Source organism: Astyanax mexicanus, chromosome 7 (genome assembly GCF_023375975.1).
Source record: "Astyanax mexicanus isolate ESR-SI-001 chromosome 7, AstMex3_surface, whole genome shotgun sequence".
Classification (NCBI taxonomy): domain Eukaryota; kingdom Metazoa; phylum Chordata; class Actinopteri; order Characiformes; family Acestrorhamphidae; genus Astyanax; species Astyanax mexicanus.
Genome location: NC_064414.1, coordinates 18,790,078 through 18,813,394, shown reverse-complemented (window position 1 = coordinate 18,813,394; position 23,317 = coordinate 18,790,078). Strand labels below are relative to the sequence as shown.

The 23,317-nt window shown below is 36.4% G+C and overlaps 1 protein-coding gene across 1 annotated transcript; it reads left to right on the top strand.

The window, feature by feature from the left end:
• Nucleotides 1-411: 411 nt before the first annotated feature.
• timm23b (translocase of inner mitochondrial membrane 23 homolog b (yeast)) lies at nt 412-18,781 on the top strand. The gene is made up of 8 exons (XM_022684984.2): nt 412-517; nt 1,886-2,072; nt 2,866-2,924; nt 3,516-3,609; nt 4,867-4,951; nt 10,510-10,568; nt 10,760-10,870; nt 18,112-18,781. Exons 2-8 carry the CDS (start codon nt 1,952-1,954, stop codon nt 18,219-18,221), a joined length of 639 nt encoding a protein of 212 aa, XP_022540705.1. The 5' UTR covers nt 412-517; nt 1,886-1,951; the 3' UTR covers nt 18,222-18,781.
• The last annotated feature ends 4,536 nt before the right edge of the window (nt 18,782-23,317 follow it).

Here is a 23,317-nt window from a genome sequence, read left to right as displayed (position 1 = left end):
GTTGTGATTAAATGGTCAGTAGTTTTCTCGACTAATAATAAAGCAGTATAAGGGCTGGTTTCTGTGCTATAGTAGTGAATAAATGGCCAATATTGTTCTAGATTAATGATAAAGCAGTATATTGGCTGGTTTCTGTGCTGTATTTGTAAATAAATGGTTAGTATTTTTCTAGACTAATATTAAAGCAGTATATTGGCTGGTTTCTGTGCTGTAGTTGTGAATAAATGGTCAGTATTTTTTCTATATTTTGTTCTAGACTAATGATAAAGCAATATACTGGATAGTTTCTGTGCTGTTTTTGTGAATAAATGGGCAGTATTTGTAAACAGAGTGCTTGTGGTTTTCTGTTCGGGTTGGGAGTTCACTTTACTAATCTGGCCACAAAGCAGAGCTTCCTGTCGCAAAGACTGTCGCGAGCGCTCAGTGAAGCTCGTTCAGAGACGCGGCTGGTCTCTAAACACGGCGCTACGCGGCGCGCTGCGACACGAGCGGTGGGTCAATGGCGTAGACTGATCAGGTAAATAACTACCAGGTTTATACAGTATCTGATACTCTGACATTAGCGCAGTCTGCTGCTGCAGGGGCACTGTATATAAAACAGCAGTGGAGAGCAGGAGTGAGGCTGGGGATGTGTATAGTTGTATCACTGAAACACGCTAATGTATATAAACTTTCCGTTCCACCTTAAATGTTGCAGCAGTTCCAGAAGTAGTTCAGGAGACGGATTGAAGTTGCTGCGCAGTTTAAGGTGGAACGGAATAGAATATAATTATGTAATATAAATATCATTTGGAGTAACAGATTTAAGACATTTGGGTGGATGGTGTTAAGAATAAATATTAGAAATATTGATAATGTAATACTAATACCAATTAGAGTTGTGCTGTACTGTATTATACACAATAATATCGCCAAAATATTAAAATATAGTAAACATAAAAAATATTCTGAAATATTGTGATATTTTTAGGGCGATCAGGGTACAACTTCTTTCCTGTTTGTAGCAAAATATATACTAGTGAAAGATTTAAATTTAAATTTGTCCAGTATTATATATTTAACTTTAATCCTGGATATATGGAGTACATTATTAGTATCATGATATGTTAGACTATTGGCTTTAACATTCATTTTGTTGCATTAGTGTATTTTTGAAATAATTTTTTTTTTATTTCAATGTTTTGTCATATCGAAAAGAATATCAGTATCACAAAAAAAAAAAAAAAAAATGTGATATGATTTTAGGGGCATATTGCTCACCCCTAATTCCAAAACTAATCTTGATATTTAATTTAATAGAACTACTACATAGGGCTACACAATAGTGGGAATAAACTGATATTGCAGTTTTCTGTTGGGTTATTTTAAAAAGATTGGGATTTTATATATAATATTTCACCAGAAATCAAAGATTAGGTCACAATTTTAATAACGCACTCTGTGTATTAAATATTGAAGAAAAATAAATTATATTTGGCAGATATAATCTGCCTCTGGTAAATATGTTATAAACATAAAAAGTGGGGCTTGTCCCTTGTTCCCAACTGAAAATAAGTTTTTAAATTGCACACAGTTTTTAAAACACATTGTGACAACAATGCTAGAACAATATATATAGTGCAGCTCTACCTCTATGCTATATACACAATTATATGATCCAGCCTTTTCTGCTTGTAATGGCCCCATACCTTCTTTATACGGCATCAGTTAGGTGCCATCTCTAGCTAATGTTTCTCTGTTTTGCTGTCCAGGTAGGTCAACCTAGCTCTATGTTTATACTGTTTATATATTGTTGTGTCCCGATTTACCTGCTAAGTTTGTTAAAGCTTGTTAAAATGGATTATACTGGCTAAGTGTGTTAATGGTGTTCATGCTGTTTTTATAGATTTCTTCCAGCTCAGTGAAGGACATACCCCGCCCACCAACTAAGTCTGTAGACTTACAAGTGAAGATGGATAGTGACCGGGGAGAATCACCACCCAGCCAGGGTGCCAAGGGTGGAACAGGCTTTGGCAGCCTCTTTAGATCATCTGGACCAAACTACTCAAACTCTGAGCTTGCTGGAGTGCCATGTAAGAAAAAAAAAAGGAATTGTTAACAAAAAAACAATAACCTGACAAAACATGTTTAGTGATTATAGTTAGTATGTTTTGTTTTAGGTGATTTATATTAGATTTTTGCTTCATAATTTTTATGCAGAGCTGAAGTAAAAGAATGCTGGCACCATGTACAGCTCTGGAACAAATTAAGAGACCACTTCAGTTTCTGAATCAGTTTCTCTGATTTTGCTATTTATAGGTATATGTTTGAGTAAAATTTGAGTAACATTGTGGTTTTATTCTATAAACTACAGACAACATTTCTCCCACAATACAAATAAAAATATTGTCATTTAGAGCATTTATTCGCAGAAAAAAGGTTTTAATTACAAAAATATGCAGTGCGTTTAGACCTTAAATAATGCAAAGAAAACAAGTTTATATTCATAAAATTTTAAGAGTTCAGAAATCAATATTTGGTGGTAAAACCCTGTTTTTTCCCCCACAGTCTTCATGCATTTTGGCATGTTCTCCTCCACCAGTCTTACACACTGCTTTTGAATACTTTTAAACCATTCCTGGGGCAACAATTTAAGCAGTTCAGCTTGGTTTGATGGTTTGTGATCATCCACTTTCCTCTTGATTATATTCCAGAGGTTTTCTATTTGGTAAAATCAAAGAAGTGGTCTTTTATTTTTTTCCCAGAGCTGTATATGACTACATGACTGCAATTGAAAAAAAATCAGTAAATTTGATTTATATGTTTTGCCAGTGCCAGTAGTGCCATTCATGAATAACTGAATAATCCCCCTGTGTTGTTTTACAGTGACTGGAATGAGCCCTATTTCACCATATCTAAATGTTGACCCCAGATATCTTGTTCAGGTGAGATTTATGGACCCTATGATTCTGTTAACTCGCTTCTATTATCTTTCAGTAATAATTGCATATTGCATTGCAATAAATCAGCACATTTTGAGAGATTGATGAAGTTACTGTACACAAACACAACAAAAGTCTGCATGAATTCTGAGGTCTGCAAGAATTTAAGGAGTTTTTCTTCTTCTTTATTAATTCAGAAATGCTAACCACAACAATGCCAATTTGTTTTCTACAGCAGGTGGCAATAGAAGTATTTGAAATCTATGAACTATTTTAGTTGAGTTATTATGTAAGTCAGGGGTTCCTAATCTTAGTCCTGGAAATTAACCATATTGAAGGGTTCAGGTCCAACATAGCAAGCTTTAATACTTCTTTCAATGAAAGACCAAATGTGTTAAATAAGGTTATGAGTTTAATTCAAAGCAGTGCACATGGATTAAGAATACAGCATGTTACAGTGTATTTCCAGCATTTTTTAATGCTAATATCAAATGATCAAATGTGTTTGTGTACAGTTACCATATATTACCTATTCTATGAAAGCCCTGTTTGTAATTCTCATTGTTGACTTTTCTTATGACCTCTCTGTTGTAGGATGCTGATGAGTTTATTTTGCCTACCGGTGCAAACAAGACCAGGGGTCGCTTTGAGTTGGCGTTCTTCACTATTGGATCATGTTGTATGACAGGTAGACATCAATCACTCTTGCACAATCTATGGTATTTCTGTATTTGAATTCGGAAAAAAATAGTTAATTATGTCAGACACGTTTAGATCATTACAATGATGTATTTTGAATGTAATGACCTTGTGTCATTTATAAAAAATATTTTGGTCAGAAATTCAGGTTTAATCATGTTTAACATTTTTAATGCACATATTAAATTGTCAAATTACATATTTTCAGTTGAACCTGCATTGTGTAACTTTTATGTTAAAATATTACATAAATACTGGTGTTTATTTGACTATTCATTCATCTAATTGTTTTTATATCTATGAAAATAAAGCTGAACTATGTAGTACTTCCGAAAGCATGAGTTAGCTAAAGAGCATATTGACAAAAGTGTGTAAAATCTAATGCATGTGTCTCTGGATTGAGAAAAAAATAAATTTATCATATTTTATTTTCATCTTTGCATATTTCAAAAGATGCACACTTTTAATGTTTGTGTAGGACCTTCATGTGGTTTATGACCAAAACAAATAATTTTTGCAGCACATTCTTTCTGTAGTACTGCAAAAATGCCAATCTTTAAACAATCTGGACAGCCGTAACTGTCCACAGTTGCAATGTATACAGCTCTGGGAAACATAAGTTTTTTTGATGTTACCAAATTAAAAACCTCTGGAATATAATCAAGAAGAAGATGGATGATCACAAGCCATCAAACCAAGCAAGCAAGAATTTTTGCAGCAAGAGTGGCATAAAGTTATCCAAAAGCAGTATGTAAGACTGGTGGAGGAGAAAACTGTAAAAAGCTGTTTTTTTTCACCAAATGTTGATTTCTGAACTTTAAAACTTTGAATATGAACTTGTTTTCTTTGCATTATTTGAGGTCTGAAAGCTCTGCATCATTTTTGTAATTTCAGCCATTTCTCAATTTCTGCAAATAAATGCTCTAAATGACCATATTTTCATTTGGAATTTGGGAGAAATATTGTCAGTAGTTTATAGAATAAAACAACAATGTTTATTTTACTTAAACATATACCTATAAATAGTAAAATCAGAGAAAATGATTCAGAGACTGAAGTGGTCTCTAAATTTTTACCGGAGCTGTATATATAAAACTAAACATATTGATATGCGCATGTAAAAGCAGCTTCTAAATCAAATCCCCAAATAACTGTCTCATCCATCCCTGCATCCGTGTCCCTTTCTCATTTCCATAGGTATTAAAAGTACATTATAATCTTATGACACTATTTGTTGTACACATAGGTGCACTATTTGGAGCCATTAATGGACTTAGAATGGGACTCTCTGAAACCAAGAACATGGGCTGGTCTAAACCGCGCAATGTACAGTGAGTATATTTGCATTACTTGATAATCGGACAGACAAAACCGATTAGAAAATAAGGTATTAAAAGTGATATCTTCATAATTATTTTCTATTTATCCTTTCCCTTCCATCTTCCCATCTGTGTGTATCTAATCCTGGCCTTTCTAATCCTGACTGTGTTTGGATCTGTATTGATGTCTAAGCAGAGCTTACAGAGAAGAGCAGACGAGTGATAAATGTAGTGACAGATGTAAAGCACATAATGTAATCCAGTGGTTTGGTTGTTTTGATTATCATGTTCTCTGTGTCGTTCCTTTGCATTTTGTCCTCAGTGTACTTCAGATATTTAGCCGTTAGAGGGCAGTGTCTACTGTGGCTTGATTTTGTGGTTTGGCAGCTTATATGCTGTTCCATCTCTTGAGGGCACAGTCAGTCTGACTCATTCGCACAGCAAAGCGTAGGTGGAGTCTTCCTCTTCCTCTACTGTGACGAAGAAACAGGCTGACAGGCAGCATGGAGCTCTAAATGTAGCCAACATAGAACTTCATGTGATTAATCTGTAATTTCCATCTACCCACTTAAATGAAGTTTTTTTTAATCTTTTGTAATCCAGATAAATGCAGAGATGCTGTTTCATAATGAAAAATGAACTAATATGCCATATTTTGAAGGATTGAAAAAAAGTTAGTGAGTAATCCAAGTAAAATCTTCTATAATAAAAGCTTATACTTAATTATAAAAGCTCACTTATACAACTGTGCACTTGAAAGTGATTTATAAGAGTGTGCTTTGTTGATGCAATGTGTGCTTCAATGTGTGTGTAACCAGATTTAGCGCCAGCTCATTTTTCAGGCTTTTTTTAGGCACTTACAAAAAATTGCGCAAGCAAGCCCTCGGAATGCGATCTGCTTCAGTGAGGGACAAGAGGGCTGTGTGTAAACGCCAGACCCAAACATACACTGCTGGGCAGAAGTTTTAGAACACTCCAGATTTTACATTGTGCATATTGCTGTTTTAACACTTCAGTTCTTGAAAATTCCAGTAATCTTAAATTAAGGTACAAAGACAGAGAGCAGAGTGAACTTTTAATAAAATAGAAAATTTTCAAGTGATTGTAAATTAGGCTTTTAAAATCTGTGTAAACAGTTTACAGTTTACAACCCTTTGTCTATGTACTGCCGAGTCAGACTACACAAATTTAGCCCAATTTTTTTTCTTTCTAATTTTTATTAAATTTTCTCCCCAATTTACAAAGCCAATTACCCAACCCACTCATTAGGACTCCCCCTATCACTAGTTATGCCCCACTACACCAGGAGTGTGAAGAGTATCACAATACATACATTCAAAATACAAGTCAGCCACCGCCTTTTTTTTTAAACTGCTGGTGATGCAGCATTGACTCAGTTCTGATACATCAGCTCACAGACGCCTTGTGCTGATCGACATCACCCTTTGAAGTGATGTGGGGAGCGAGCGTCATCTACCCACCCAGAGAGAGCACGGCCAATTGTGCTCTCTCAGGGCTCCGGCAGCTGATGCTAAACTACATGAACAGGATACGAACAAGCGATCTCCCGATCATAGTGGCAGCGCTTAGCCCGCTGGACCACTTGGAGCCCAGTTTAGCCTGATTTTGACTTAATTTGGTCGTAAACATCAAATAATGATTGGGTTGCCAATAGGTACTGTATACTAAATACTTCGTACCATACAAGTGTTTCTCAATTCTGCCCCAGGAGGCTGACATTTTATTGCTGTTACTGCTTTAACACACCTATTTTATCTCAATAATGGATCAGCTGGTTATCTGGATCATTTGTGTTGGGAGCAGGAAAAGCACTAAAATGTGCAGGCCAATGGGCCTCCAGGAGCAGGGTTTAGAAATGCTGTACTATATCATACACTATATGATGAAAAATGAGGAGTGCTGTTGCACTGAAGTTGAACAACAAAAGGAAATGTTTGTTGAGCTATCTCCCTGCCTCTTTATTCAAGGGAGTAACATAATAAGTAACACAATACAAGCAGAAAGACAAAAGATTTCCATACAGTAAAACTGGTGGCTATTGATATTACTTCCAAGTTTTCTTTAAAGAACAGAGAGTCTGTACTGTCTTTGAGACACCCAGACATTGGTCCTCCTTATTCTACTTTTTCTTCTTATTATTACTTTTAGTTCCTGAACACAAAACCACTAACATCACACAAACCACTTCTGTATCCGTACATGTAGTGTTGCCAGTCTCACAACCAAGACATGCCATGAATGTATGGTATGATCAGTGTGTAAAAGGACATAGTGAACATGGTGAAAGACAAACATATCCGGTATCCTGAACTTGGCATCAAAGCAGTGTTGGAACAGAGTGAGTTACTGCACTCTCTGTTGCAGTATTTACACAACACGGCATGTTCAGATTGCGATCATAAAGACTAGAAAAAAGACACTTAGCAAAGAAACACAGATAGAAGATAATAACTCTTAGTTGTTGATTATATATTTTTTTTCTTTTGGTGTACAGTCATGTTGGAACAGGTAAGGGCCATCCCAAAACTGTTTTAGCAAAGGTAGGAGCATAAAATTGTTCATTAGGAGTTCCTTTCACTGGAACTAAGAGGTCTAAGCCATAAATGAACTCCTAAATGAAACACAACCCCACACCATAACCCCTGTGTAGAGAAAACTTGGAGCTGCAGGTTTGACAGGTGGAGTGGCAACAATGAAGACCATGCTAAGGTTGCCAAAGAAAGAAAAAGCAGTCTTGCTTAGGCCAGGCAACACTGTCAGTTACACCTGTCATATTATATATATATATATATATATATATATATATATATATATATATATATATATAATTTTTTTTTTTAAATAATATATTGTCCTAAAAAAATTGTGATAATAAAAAGGATGCACATATTTAATAGCAGTTCACTTTTTATTATTAAGAATGTACAAATATTGAAATTGGAATATAAGCATGCCTAAATACTACAAAAAAAATCCCTAAATAGAATAAACCTATTTTTAAACTAATTTGAGATTCTGGCTGATTCATGGCAAAGTGTTCTCCATGTTAAGTAAACACAACAGGCGATATTAAGGTCTGCAAAATTGACGCAGGTTGTGTTCATATATTGTACAATAAATCTTAAAGCGTAATTATCTTGGTTTTCTGCTTTTGTACTGCTGAAAGAATTGGAGGTGCTCTAACACTTTTGACTTTTGAGTGTAGATTGAGGAACTGACAAATATACTATTTGAATTTTAAATAAACATTATGAAGATGATGATTTACAAAAGTGTTTTTTTTTTTTTTTTAGCTCAAAGGTAACACTCAAGTATCTATTTAAATACACATTTCTGATGGGTGTAGATCATCTTCAGTGTTAGAATGAGGCATTAAAAATAAATGTAACTTCATTTTTCCATCTATTTGATCAGTAGAACAAACACAGCTGTGTGTACGAACCTGCATGACCTAATGTAGCTGGTGGTCAAGGCTATAGTGAGGGCCTCTATGTGTGAATTCAGTTACATGCCCTTATGTACCTACTTGTGGCAGGTCTTACTCACACAGGCTGTTAGTATCTGGTAGCTGGGAGCTGAGGATTATGTGAGTAGTAGAGAGATTTGTGACTGCATTAATAACATACAAAATACTGTATCTATTTAAGACTCCTCAGGGAAACACTCAGGAATGCTGGTGAATGGTTGGTTGTTCCTGGGTCAAATCCAGACATGTTTGTGTAGAACTGGTATGTTCTTGTCCTTGTTATTATAGAGAATATGGTCAAGGTGTATGCTGGCCTTTATCATTAACACTATAGACACCATAGAGCCTACAATTAAATATTCTTTTCTTTTTCATAATTCAAATGTCTATTGCAGTGTGTGCATGCAGTGTCACATAATGTAAAAAAAACTGGCATGCTAAAACATTGGCATTGCCTGATACAAACAAAACATTTCCACTGTTCATGTTTTCCAGAAAATATTTGGCAGAGGCAGATTATATCAGCCCAGTATCATTTATTTTGCTGCAATTTTCAGTACACAGAGCTGCAAGACTTTCTTGTATCTATTCAGTACCTCTGTGAAAATTCAAGCTGTATTATATAAAGTGTGGTTTCCTAATATTTAATAATTGGATATACATATATTGTAATTTTACAGGAAGTAAAGTAAGGAATCTTCATCAGATTTCACCAGAAAAAAAACAATGATCCACCTAGTCCTGATATTAATAATTTACTGAATGTATCCTAGATTAAAGTAAAATAAACAATACTGGGCAGATATAATCTGATATAATCTACCTCTGGTAGATCTGTGATGAAAAATAAAAATAAAAGTGTACATTTTTCTGTTGCATCATGCAGCAAGACATGACATTTAATTTGTAAATTAACAAATCGCAGCAGTGATTATATATTAAATATAAAGCAGTACTTTTTGAATATCAGAAAAGAACAACATTTACAAATCCGAACATATTTAGCCCTACCTGTTCAAGTTACCTACTTTATTTTAGGAGCTTAAACTTCTAAACTTTAGAGTATATACACTTTATATAAAGTTAAGTGACATGCCACTCTTAATCTATAAGGTTTAATATTGATATTGAATATTTATATATTTATATTTAATGTTGAATTATATATATAAGAAGACCTGGCTCATGATTTCCACTCAAATTCATCCCAAAAGTGTTTTGTCAGGTTGAGGTCAGGATTCTGTGCAGGCCAGTGAAGTTCTTCCACACCAAATGTGTGTTTGGTGTTCTACCAGATTCACATCTGTTAACTGGGAAGATTTCTAACATTGTTATGTTCATAAAACCATTTTATTAGTTTTCTTTGTGACATAGAGCATTATCATGCTGTAACTAACTGTTAGAAGATTTGTCTGTCTCCTAAGAAATTGGGATTTAACAGACCAGGCTATGTTTTCCCATTTTTTGTTTACAACTGTTGAGTTTTGGTGAGCCTGTGCTCACCACTACAGCTTTAGCTGTAACTCATTGGCCATGTAAAGGTTGTATGTGTTTTAAAAGTTTGGAATGCTTTTTGTTGACAATAATCATACAGAGTGGTTATCTTAGTTACTGTAGCCTTTCTGTCAGCTCAAACCAGTTTGCTCATTCTCTGTTGACCTCCTTCATCTGTATAACTGCCCCTTACTGGACGATTTACTTTTAATTAAATACTGGAGACTATTGCATTGAAATATATAAAAACGAGAATGTCTCACACCTGCAAAGCTCACAAGATCACGTTTTATTCCTAATTCTAAGGGTTAATGTGAACATTAGCTAAAGCGGCTAATCTGTTTTTTTTTTATTGCAGTGTCAGAACACCATTGACTGAGTAGATACTTAGATAAATGTCTAGTAAAAAGGTTTTTGGTACATAATATATGTGAAATGTATGCAATATATATATAATGTTTTATTGTCATGATGGTAATAATAAAAATACCTGTAATTAAAATCTTCATGAGTCAGCCTATTCCTTTCACTCTCTAAATCTGTCTGTTGGGAGGATTAGTTCAGACACATCCCTTGCTTTCTCTTGCAGAGTGCTAAACCTGGTGACCCGTCAGGGTGCTACATGGGCAAATACTCTGGGCTCACTTGGTGAGTGCCCTAGTTTCTCTTTGTCTGTGTCTATCCACTAGAGCACAGTCACATGAATAGTTAAAGCAGACAACTCTATTTAGACTAAGCACTAAGCACCAAATAGCCTTTTGTTGTAATGAAACTGCCATCTCATTATTTGTGTGTCTCTCTCTCTCTCTCTGTCTCACTCGATGTCTCTCTCTCCCCAGCTCTATTGTACAGTGTGTTTGGTGTGATCATAGAGAAGGCTCGAGGAGCAGAAGATGACCTCAACACTGTGGCTGCTGGAGCCATGACTGGAGTTCTTTACAAATCCCCAGGTGAGGAAACTGTGCCACAAATGGCTTACAAATGGTTTGCTTCCAGGAAACGTGCAGCAATGAGGAAATCTACACAATGGAAATCTACAAAGGGGAAACAAGAAGTGCTGTATTCATTCATTCATTGCTGGAATAGCAGGGCATTGTTTAGTTGATGTGTAATTTTTGCCAGGTGTTAATTTACAGGTCATATGATTTTCACAGTTAAACATAATATTATGACCACCTTCCGGTTTCTACAGCTTTTATTATTTTTCAGCTGCACTGGTCATGTAGGAAACTTTGTTCTACTGTTGTTTTATAATTACACAGTGAAGCCTTTCTGGTTCTCTACATTTTTTTATTATCCTCCTTTCACCCTGTTTTTTAATGGTCAAGGCCTCAACAAAGCAGGTATTATTTGGTTGGTGGGTCATTCTCAGCCCTGCAGTGACACTGACATGGCTGTGGTGACAGAGCAGATCAGACACAGCAGTGCTGCTGGGGTTTTTAAACACCACGGTGTCACATTATGGATTAGTCCACCAACCAGAAATTTCCAGCCAACAGAATTCTCTGGGCAGCGTCCTTTGACCACTGATGAAGAACTAAACAATGACAACACAAACTGTACAACAACAGATGACCTTTATCAAGGTGGAATAGCTGTGTGGGAGTCTCCAATAGAGTGGCTAGTGAGTGGACACAGTGTTTATACACTGATACACATACTATCATGTAATACAAATAATATTGCTCTGTGCTGGTTTATACTGTGGGGTCCCTACCAGAACTGGGTAAAAGCAGGATAATAAAGTACTTTATTAAAGTATTTTTCGCACTATATGGCGCACTTAAAGCTCTTTCATTTTCCCAAAAATCGTTAGTGCAGCTTATAATCCAGTGTGCCTTATGTATGAATTAAACCAGTCAGGCTGTAAGAAGTAGTAAAGCCACTCTGCTGAAGTACAGCATTATTTAAGAATTTTAGTTTAGTTCTCCAGCACCGAGACTAGAGCAGTGTTAGCATTAGCCACTAACCGCGTTAAGCGCTAGCTCTTTCGCCATCTGGAGGCGACTTTACTTAACGTAACACTCGGGTATCCTCAGTGTAGCGCTGTCGGGTGGCATTAGTGGAAATCTGCAAATCTAAGCTTACTGTAAATAAACAGAAGCACTTTACTCACCCAAATAAACTGTTTTGAGGAGAGAAAGATTTTTGTTTGTTTGTTTACTTAGCTTAGCTTAGCTGAATTAGAAGGAAAACATGGCAACACCCCTTGTTTCTTACTAGTTTCGCATAATACACCTTATAATTCAGTGCGTCTTGTGTATAAAAAATAGGCCAGAAAATAGATGTTTATTGATAGTGTGATTTATAATCCAGTGCCGCTTTTAGTACGAAAAATAAAGTATGTAGAGACAGAGATACATGACTACAGTATGTAATTATAGAACTACAAAGTGCTCCTATATAAGTGGAGCTGAAGAAAATAGACATTGGTGTAGACAGAAGTAGGCCTTATCAAAATAAGCCTTTACTGCTCTTATGGTGCACAATGATTCCAGTCAGTGACCCAGACTTTTTTGTAGAACTCAAAGAAGGACAGAGAGGAGACGTCGATTTGGCTGGCTGATTAGCGAGCAGAGAGACATCTTATGGTAATAATGAATTCAGACAGGCTTTTTTTGTGGCGGCCCCTCTAACATGCCTCCTGAAAGCTACCATGCGATTTGAACACACACCGAATTCCCTGCACAAACAGTTTTTTTTTTAATAAGCTGCTTGTGTATGAAATACTAGAGGTTTGTGTGAGATTTGAGAAATAAATTCTAGGTCAGTTAAATGTTTGAGACATTGGGAACAAAATCACAAAAAAAAGACAGACATTCTTCTATTTGACCAGGAGAGACCTTCGTGTAGTCCTCAAAGGAATCTAGGCCAGTGGCAGACTTTCACTCAGACCTTGTTCAAAAATTTGAGTGAGTTTTTGATGAAGGTTTTAAATGTGACAAGCAGGTAAAGACTTTACATAGTAATTAATTCATTTATTTCCACAAGGCTTGATTATTGTAATTTACTATACAGTTCTGGAAAAAATGAGACCAATTAAAAATTATGTGTTTCTTAGATTTTACCAAACTGAAAACCTCTGGAATATAATCAAGAGAAAGATGGATGATCACAAGCCATAAAGTTATCCAAAAGCAGTGTGTAAGACTGGTGGAGGAGAACATGCCAAGATGCATGAAAACTGTGATTAAAAACCAGTGTTTTCCACCAAATATTGATTTCTAAACTCTTAAATCTTAATGAATATGATATTATTTTCTTTGCATTATTTGAGGTCTGGAAGCTCTGCATTTTTTGTTTTTTCAGCCATTTCTCATTTTCTGCAAATAAATGCTCAAAATGACAATATTTACAAAGCGAGGAACAAGCGTTTGCTGTTGCTCCTCTAAACTGTGGAATGAGCTGCCACTGCAGATTTAATTGGCACCCACTCTGTCACATTTTAAATCTAGTCTTAAGGCTCATTACTATTCCATGGCTTTCATGTAATTTGTTTTGTGTCTTTTAAATTTGTTTTACTAGTACTGTAGTTTAATGTATGTACTTGTGCAGCACTTTGGTCAACTATTGTTGTGTAAAATGTGCTCTAGAAATAAATTTACATTGATATTATTACACTGGCAGCCAAACATAATGCTCATATGTACATATGCAAATACAATCTCTGGACCAGGGTTCTCAAATAGGAATTTCCAAATCTAAAATTTATTGTGTTATATTTACATTTCCCCTTCTCACTTTTAAAGATCTGTCCCTATGACATCTCCACTCCTATCTGTCATTTATCCCTCGGTTATATCTGATTAGGTTTCCTGTGCTTTCCATACTGCTGTCAACAAAATTTGTCAAAAAAAAAGTTAATTAATTTTTTTTCCCCATTTCTTCAGTGTTGTTTCAATACCTTAATTGAACATTGACTTACTGAACATCCAAGACTCTAAGAAACAGTGGGTTAAAAAGCGCAAGCATATCCTCAGAATTTTGAAATGACTACATTAAATTTAAGCCATAGAGAGACCACAGAAAGCAGGGTTGGTAGAAATCTCACCCACACCGACTTATCAGTATCTCTATGAAATGGTAGATCTCTATGGTCTACCTCACTAATTCAGCTCCTCTGATATTGGTCCTCTTGAAGTGCTGAGGTTCAGGCTCCCATGAACTATTCCCACACCTTAAAAAAATCCCTACCCTGAACTGTTTGTTCCTGTTCCTCTCTTTTCACCGTTCTAGCCTAGTTTAAAACACTCTTTTTCTTTTCTTAGAATATTTTTTATTTCCTCTCAAACACTACCATTGGTTAGAGCTTTTCCTGTAGTGGTAAAGCAAATTAGGATAATGTAACTAGCTACATCAGTTTGTTTTAGCCATTTTTGAAAGCAAATCTTTTTTATTATATTGGCAGATTCAGATTTATTTTTTGTGTATATCCTCAATTGGCCCAGCATTATTAAACGATGGGTTACTAGAAAGCAGAGTTGTGATCATGTTTGTGTATGTGTGAAAGGTAATACAGGGGAAAGGCATGTGGAGTTCTGCCAGTCAGCTGAAAGGAGTAGGCTAGAGTTCAAGTGCAAATAAGTGAAAGCAGTTCTCACTCCCCTTCTCCATTCTGCACAGCTGATTTGGCTTTACCCTCTGTGAACCTGCTCGTTCCAGTCACGAGTTTACTGACATTTCCAGCTCACGTGTCGCTCAGAAAGGTGTCAATGGTTCTGTTTTTCTCATCACAGAGGAAGGTTTGCTTGATTTTATTGTAGATATACTGTTTTTAAGCTGTAGACCTTTTTACAAGTGTTTTCACCTTTAGTTCAAAGTCTCTTGTTGAGAAAGTTGCGTGCAGCACATTTCTTTGTTTTTTAGATCAGATGACAGCTGAGTAAACAGTATCTCGACATGTGGACGTGCAGAAGTACAGGGTTGTAGAGAACACTGAAAGACTGCATAGTGGTGAGATTGAGAGATATGGAGGCACATGCTCTGAGGGTAGTGTCTTTTTCTTTCACATTGAGAGCATAAGGTTTGCATAGACTCTACTTAGCATAGAGTAGAGAAACAATGAAGCTTTGTATTGTTTAGAGCACTGCTATCAGCCCTTTCTTGCCAAAAAACTAAATTGAGAAATAGAACACAAATGTAAAAATGTCTCTAAATATATATATATATATATATATAACTACACTTTCAGTTTATTGATTGATTTTAATGACTGCACAAAAGTGCATGGACAACACAATATCTCCTGAAACCACCGCAGGTCTAGCATCTTCGCTCTGCTGTTTGCAGTATAATAAGTAGTTAACCAATTCCAACAGTTACTTTTTCCTGTGTTAATATTTGGACATATTTTTATTTGTCCACAAAAATTGGTTCTACTTTTTTTTTTTTATATTTTTTTACTTAAGGAATGATTAATGATTATGGTTATTGACAGCCCTGGAAAAGGTGATTTGTCTATCAAATAAGTAGACTCTTTATCTGGTCTCTATTTGCACCAGTGATCCATTGAACCTACGCAACTTCCTTTTTTAAAACTTGTTTAAGGCCAATAGATCTTTCTAGTCAGGGTTGCCATGGATTTAGAGCCTACCCAGTGGGCACAAGGTATGGTGCCATGCACTCAGGAAATGGCACAAGTTTATTGCAGGTTACTGAAAGATAATTGGTAAATAAAGTAATTAAATATTTTACTACAGTTGGAATGGCAATGTTTTAACATTGTTTTGTGGCAGTCAAATAAGAAATTGTTCCATTTTGATGTCCCAGGTTAGCACTGTTAGTGATTCCAATTGACAACAAAGCATTATACTAATTAATAAACTACTGCTTTTACTACAGCACAGTGCAGCCATCTTGGATTCTAAACTCCAGTTTGGTGATTCTCACTTGACCTTCCAAGCAAGAATTCTTTTGGACTTTTGGATTCAAATATTTTACTTGGAACTCAGAAATTGCAACATCCTGGTTCAAGCAGAACTCAACATTAGTTTATCTCAGTGTTCCTTGGTCCTGGTCATGGATCCCCACTGCTCTGCACATTTAGTTCTTTTCATGCTCCAAACACACCTGTTTCAACTAAGCATTAACAATCATTAACAAGCTCTTCCCTCAGTTGAAGGTAATTGTTGAAAATATTCAGGGCAGGGGGTTGCCAGCAGCAAGATTGAGAAACACTGGTTTACATGTTGTAGCAGAATTATGTAGAACTGGTATTTCTTGCTCCTGGGCTTGACATTTTTCTGGAGAAGCTGAGAGAACCAACAGGGAAAGAAGCATGCTTTAGAAAAATATGATTCTAAGGGCGTTTTAGTGCGGTTCGATTGATCAGGTGTAAAAACAGTAATCACACTCGGTTGCAGATCGAAACAACCAGACAGAGACCTGCTAGAGGAGGTGGTCTAGTTCCGGTCCCAAAAGAACTCTTGAGAGGTTTGCTTGTGGTGAGAACGTGATCGGTTCTCGATCCGACCCAGCTATTAAATATACTCCTTTTATTTGATCTAAACTGCTGAAAAGGCATTTTTTTCTGATATATTAACCAAAATGGCTAATCAGGACCGCTATGAACAAACGCTGTGTCTGCTCCATGCTGTTTACACATGCCGTCTGTGCAGCATCCTTCTCGCAGCTGTGCGACTCTGTTTACTACGTATACATCTGCGCTGCACGTGCCATTAAAAGCCCTGTTTTAAAGTGCAGTGCTCCTGCAAAAGGCAGTTCTGACCAATCAAGGGAAACAACATTCTTGCATAGTTTATTGGTGCGTATTTTGGTGTGTTTAATTTTATGCCTGGGTGAAACCAAACGAAAAAGAGGGAGAAAACTCATCAACTGATTCAGACCATAGAAACAAACTATAGGTGTAAAAACGCCCTAAAATTTGACAAATGTTTATGGTTACACAACGTTAGACACTTCTTGTAGTTTTTGTTGTGCCTGATTCACCAAAGTAAGCTATTTATTTATACTAGATTTATTAGGTCATCACAATGGTTACAACCCTACATTTAATTATTTAATCATGTAATCATTTTTGATATGTCTAAGGAATTCATAGTCAAAGAAACAAAATCAAGGAATACTAACAAACTAACTAATTTGTAGGCTTACAGTACCAATCACTGTGAAATATTTATTAATCATCTATTTTTGGTACAGAAGCTATGGTCACTTCTAAAAATAGAGCATATATCACTATCCAAAAAAGAAGAAGTTTCTCCATTTTTGTTGTTTTTTTGTTTACTACATTATTTGGACAGTCCTCCACACTATGTCAAAAGTTCTTGATGAATGGACCAATAGAAATTCTATGAAATTACCTGAAAAAAAACTATTTTTACTTTGACTTCCTTTGAAAGTTAATTTTTAAGGTTTCATCTCTCTCCTGTAAGGATGCTGTTTTGGAGATACATGTTTTTCATTGGACAGCAATGATTTAAAAATATCTACAGTGCTCCTCTGTGCTACTTGTTTGTATGATCTTTGCTAGCAGATAATAACACCCCCTCTCTCATGCAGGAGAGGTGTGAATAACTTAAACAGCTTTTGTTGTAATGAAAAGCTGACTGCAGGCAGTGTCTTCTTCTGAAAGCGGTGGGTGTGGGCACAGTACTGGGGAGGAAGAATGAATGGTGCAGGCTCTGACGTAGCTCTTAGCTCACCCCGCACTTATCAGGGCTCCCCTGGCAGTGGGTGGGGAGGACAAGCACCATTACTTGAGAACTCTATCAGGCCTTATCCTGCTGTCCTGATCCGAATGAAGAGTCTAGTCTCTGTTTGACCCCTTTCTCTGTTGTATACCTTTAAAACTGGAGTGTTTGATAGAGTTTTGAATCGGCGAGTCGTTTTGGCAGAGACCACGGCTGCATGCTGAGAGTCTGACAGCTCTGACACACTTTTTACTTTTTGCCCAGCAGACATGGTTTAGAGACCTGAACATTGTACTTGACCAAACTTTAACCTTGTTTGATTTCTCAGCAGTTTGGCAGATTTTTTGTTGTGGCTGCCTTTCTTTGGCCCCACACTACTTAGACTTGTCATTGCAACGATAATCTTTGCTTGTGTTCCCAAATCCCAGCTTTATTTATTCTTTGAAACCAACAATCACGTCTCACTTGCTTTATGATCATCTGTCTAGGCTTGAGCTTTCTAAAATGTTGTTTTTTAACCGCTTCTGTCTGTGTTGCAGGAGGTCTACGTGGAGCAGTCAGAGGGGGTGTTGTTGGCCTGGCACTTTCAGGACTCTATGCCCTGTACAATAACTGGGACCACCTGAAAGGCACTCCCACTCGCTACTGAGCTAAATCCACAACAAAGCCCATTCATTCAGTGCTGCTACACGCCAAAACCTGTCTTACAAATCATCTAACTGATTCACTGTAAAGTGACTGTTTTGTGAATACAGACGTTTGTAAAGATCATGCTTGTACATCTCAGTTCCCACAAATGCTGCATTTAATTTAACTGTAAATTGCTGGTTTGCTAACTTTAATAGTGCTGCAATGTGCAGTTGATCATGTGCTCTCAATCCTCAAATGCTTTCAATTTACACTTTGAGGATTTTTCTCTCAACTATGATTTACTCAAACATTGCACTTTAAATTGAAAGGAATGGTTCACAGATAAGTTAGTAATGCACTGGAACTTTGAGGCGATTACAGCAGAAGTCTCTGTAAATAAATGTCAATTACATATTGGCTATATTATCCTCATAGCTTTAGTGAAAACCCAATGAAGTGTACTTTAGGCATCAAACATGTATTCACTGTTCAGCTATATTTGATTGCTTTAAGAGAACCTACTATAAATAATATATGTGGAAGCTTGGCTTAAATAAAATGTTTTGTATCTGTATGTCATCCTGACTCTGTTATTTAACATTCCCTGTTCCCACCACACAATACCAGATTACATTCACACAGCAAATAAAAGGCTATGTTCACATTACCAGGCTGAAGTGACTCAAATCACTTGCTCAATGTGAATCAGATCTGATTTTTTCATGGCTGTGTGGACGTGCCAAATCCGATTTTTTCAAAGCAGATTTGAGTCACTTTCATATATGGTCCTAAATCAATGTTTATACACGTATCAATGTGCGAATGTGAGGCGTTTCAGGGACAGATTCGTTCACATTACACACAGATACAGGTCACTTACATTTGTAATTGTAAACCGTCAAGATAGCCAAATCGGATTTGAGCAATGTGGCTTGTAATGTGAATGTAGCCAAAGTGGCACGAATCACATTTTCTCACTAAATCACATTTTAGACTGTTCACACCTATCTTTTTTAAGGCTAAAATTATTCTGAATAAACACTCCTGAATATGTTAAATTTCGTTTTATCTTCACCATAACAACAGGCACTATCAAGGAGTACAGCTGGGCTTATCACCCAGATTAAATTTGATATTGCATTGAAAAGAGACATCCCAAATATGTATTTTCCACTGAAAACCTCCCCAATTGCTACTGTCCATTTTACCTTCTTAAGGATGTCTATTTGTCTGATCTGGCTGTATTCAGACTGAGTTGCAATGTTGGGTATAGGATAGGTATGGAATTTCACTACCACAAACAAATTTTGCCCAAATCGAAGCCATCTGATTCAGTGTGTTTTTGGTGTTCACACTGACACAAAGATAGCACATGTGACACATGACATATGAAATATTAGATTTGGGCCTGCTGTGTGTTCTTGAGAAAGATTTCATGCACTATATATTCAGTTGCTTGTTTAGCAGGATTCAAATGTACGACACACTGGAATAGCTTTAACTATATACCAAAATGTAAACGTACAACATGTATCAATACAGCTCAGTCCATATATAGAGCTTTATGCTATACATAAACAAATTACAGTCAAATTCTAACAGAGCTAAAGTATAACTACATCCCAAAATTAAATGAATGGAAAGATTTTGGACATATCATGAACATAATTAAATAGCTTCAGTGTCCAGACAGTCTTGCTCATCTACCTATTTTACCTAATTTAATATCTATTTTATATATATTTACCTAATATAGTTTTTAAAAAGCCATAAATTATCTATAAGGGAGATTTACATGCTATTGGACACTTTAATATAAGACTGTTTACGATTAAAAGGTGATTGCAGGCATTTACATTATTTAACCTCTGTTTAGACAGATTAGTTTAAATGAATTATTGTCTTTAGTAAAATAGGTGCTTAAGAGAACAGATGTTGATGTGCTGGTGAATAAGCAGGCTCTATCCCAGCACACTGGATTTGAAATAAGACGCCGACTTAGGTTAAAGTGCAGAATGGCAGGTTTAAGAGTTTAAGGGTGGATACTATTATGGGTAAACAAGGAATTACAGCACTTTAACTACCATATTTTTCAGATTATAAAGCACACTATCATTGAAGGTCTATTGTCTGGTCTATTTTCAAACATAAGGCAGATTATGTAACACTAGTAAGGAACAGGGGTGTCACCATGTTTTCCTTCTAATTCAGCAGGTCTTGCCACTGGGTGGTGGTGGGGAGCTAACTAAATTAAGTAAAGCTAAACTAAAAATAAAAAGTCTCATGAGCACTGGATGTTAATCTACACAGATCTGAAAACTGCTTATCTGGGTGAGTAAAGCACTTCTGTTTATTTACAGTAAGCTTAGATGTCCAGATTTCTACTAAGACTGGGTGCATTAGCATTAGCGGCTAACAGTAAATGCCATCTGACAGTGCTACACTGAGGAACCCTGAGTGTTCCGGTAAGGCAGGGCACTTTCAGGTAGCGGTTCACGTAGCTTGCTTTAACATGGTTAAAACGCAGACTACAGTCCGATATGCTCACCTCTAAATCGCGAAAGAGCTAGTGCTTAGTGCGGTTAGCAAAAAATGCTAATGCTGCTTCAGCAGTGCTAGCCGGGGTTAGCAGCAAGCTACAGGCCGATAATACTCACCTCTGAACAGCAAAACAACTAGCAGTTAGCACGATTAGCGGCTTATGCTAACACTGCTCCAGTTTTGGTGCTAGAGAACTTAACTAAAAATCCTGTATAGTGCTGTACTTCAGTACAGTGGCTTTACTACTCCTTACAACCTGATTAAACAATTCATACATAAGTTGCACCAGATTATGAGGCGCACAGGCGATTTTTGGAAAAAATTAAGGATTTTAAATGCGCCTTATAGTGCGAAAAATATAATACACAATACAGAAGTGTATTGTTGTTTCTTTTCCGGCTGTTACTGTGTGATTTGTTGATTTACAGAAGAGTTCATTCTAGACATGACATGTATTTCTAAAGAAGAATGCCATTGGCTTCTAAATAGGCCATCGTGTGACAAGTTACAATAAATCACTCACAGGCAGTAAAACCATCTGCCAAAATAAACTACAACCACCCTGCCTGGTACATGGCTAAGAAGCAAAAACATGTCAAAGCAGGATGTCTTATTCTACCAGATCACATAAAACACCTTTATTACTTACAAAAAGTAGTTATTTAGTATTTTAATATGTTCTTTCATACATTATTCATAAGACTTTGAATTTGTTTGGGACTGAAAACGTCCAAATGCAGGTTACCCCACACATTAAAAACTGTCTCAGAATAAAATACTTTGTTGAGTTTTGACTGCATCCCAATTGTGTACTAAACACTGATATTATAAGGTATATAAAGTTACATCCATAAATGTGTGTCTGGGTGTCTGTGTGCTAGCCTGGCTAAAACAAAATATTGCATGAAAGTAATGTTACCGTTAGCATAAGCTATTTTCTGAAGAAATAAAAATCAGCCCACATTACAGACATCCCAAGCTGCAAAAAATATTTCAGGGAGTTATCCCAGGACCTGAACTTAACTCACTTCATCATGCTTTTTGCAATCATGTAGTCCCCTTGGGCAATGCTAAAATCACTATTACAAACTGTACAGCAGGCAAGATTTTCACTGTTTTTCTCTTACCAGACATAGATATACTTTAGAGTAGTCAGAGGAGAAAAAAAGTTTTGATGGGAGCCATGATGCTCCTTTTCTCACTGAACACACAACAAAAGCCTGCCTGCCCACACTAAAAATTGATTGGCTGACTCATAGACTCTTTGTAGAGAACAGGCCAATCAGAAACAGCCATCAGGGAGCTGTTATTGATATGCGCTAGACTCCCGCAACTTGCGGGAGACTTGGGAAGTCTAACATTAGCACACTGTTACAAGGAAGGGTTAACTAAAATAAGGCTGAGTGCAGTACAGCCTGACCACAGAATACCTTTAGCATGTTGGTGATAAACACTATAGGCCCTCATCATGACATTACCTGTGATGTTAACGACCGAATCAGTCGATAAAATGCTAAGTTGTTTATTTTTATTATTTATAATATCATAGTATGATGGTGAATATTGGATACCTCTGTCCCTTTTGTATCTGTTTTAAAATAAAGAGAGAGAGGAGTGGAGTGAAGAAAAAATGTGCCCACCAATCCAGAGATAAAGACATGTAAATAAGATAAGATAAAGAAAATGTGTTTTTATTATCAGGCACTTTAAAAGCCTTGTGACTCAATGCCATCCAGTAGGACTAGAGTTAAATTAAATTCCCAGTTGTCCAGCTTACTGGGAAAATCCTGCTTTGTGGAAAACCCTTCTGCAGAGCTTAGCAATAAGACATTTGTAAAACAAAAAACATAATAAAGACCACAGTGGTGAATGACTAAGGGCAGATAAATCCAGCACAAATGACTACATGTTTACCACAACACTAAAGGTGCTGGTAAGCTTTAGAAAAGATCAGGGTAGTTTCCTAAACGATTACCAAAAAGGTCTGTAGCCTCAGACACTGGCTAGCCTTTACAAGAGTGCTGGTAATGGACTGAAAAAAATGGAACCAATCACCATCAAACACAAACCACCTTATCTGTGAGAACATTGTGAGGTAGACATGCGTGTATGACCTACAGGAGAACTGGAACATCACTGATAATGTGACTGCAGATGACGGCAGCAGAACTGATTCAGATTCTGAACAGAATAGAAACAATTTACCTGCTCAGGCCCAAACAAATGTACCGAAACTTTCCCACTGAAGCATCTACTTCTCTGTGGAATGTCCCTGAACTGACTGACCAAATTTTTCACTGGCTAAAGAGGAGACTGAAGTGAAACAGGCCTAAAATAACATTTTCCCATCATAGGTGTCTATTGATTGCAAAAAGAAATTACAACCAATAGATAACTTTATCTTTATTTTGAGATTATATTAATACTAGTAATAGCAATCAGGACCAGCAGTGTAAATGTTAAAATACAATTAGGTCAATATAGATTCTAAAATTGTGTCATAAAAAAATATTTGGAAAAAGAAAGGGCCATAGCTCTTTTGAATGAGGGTCAAAACAAAACATTAGCATTGTC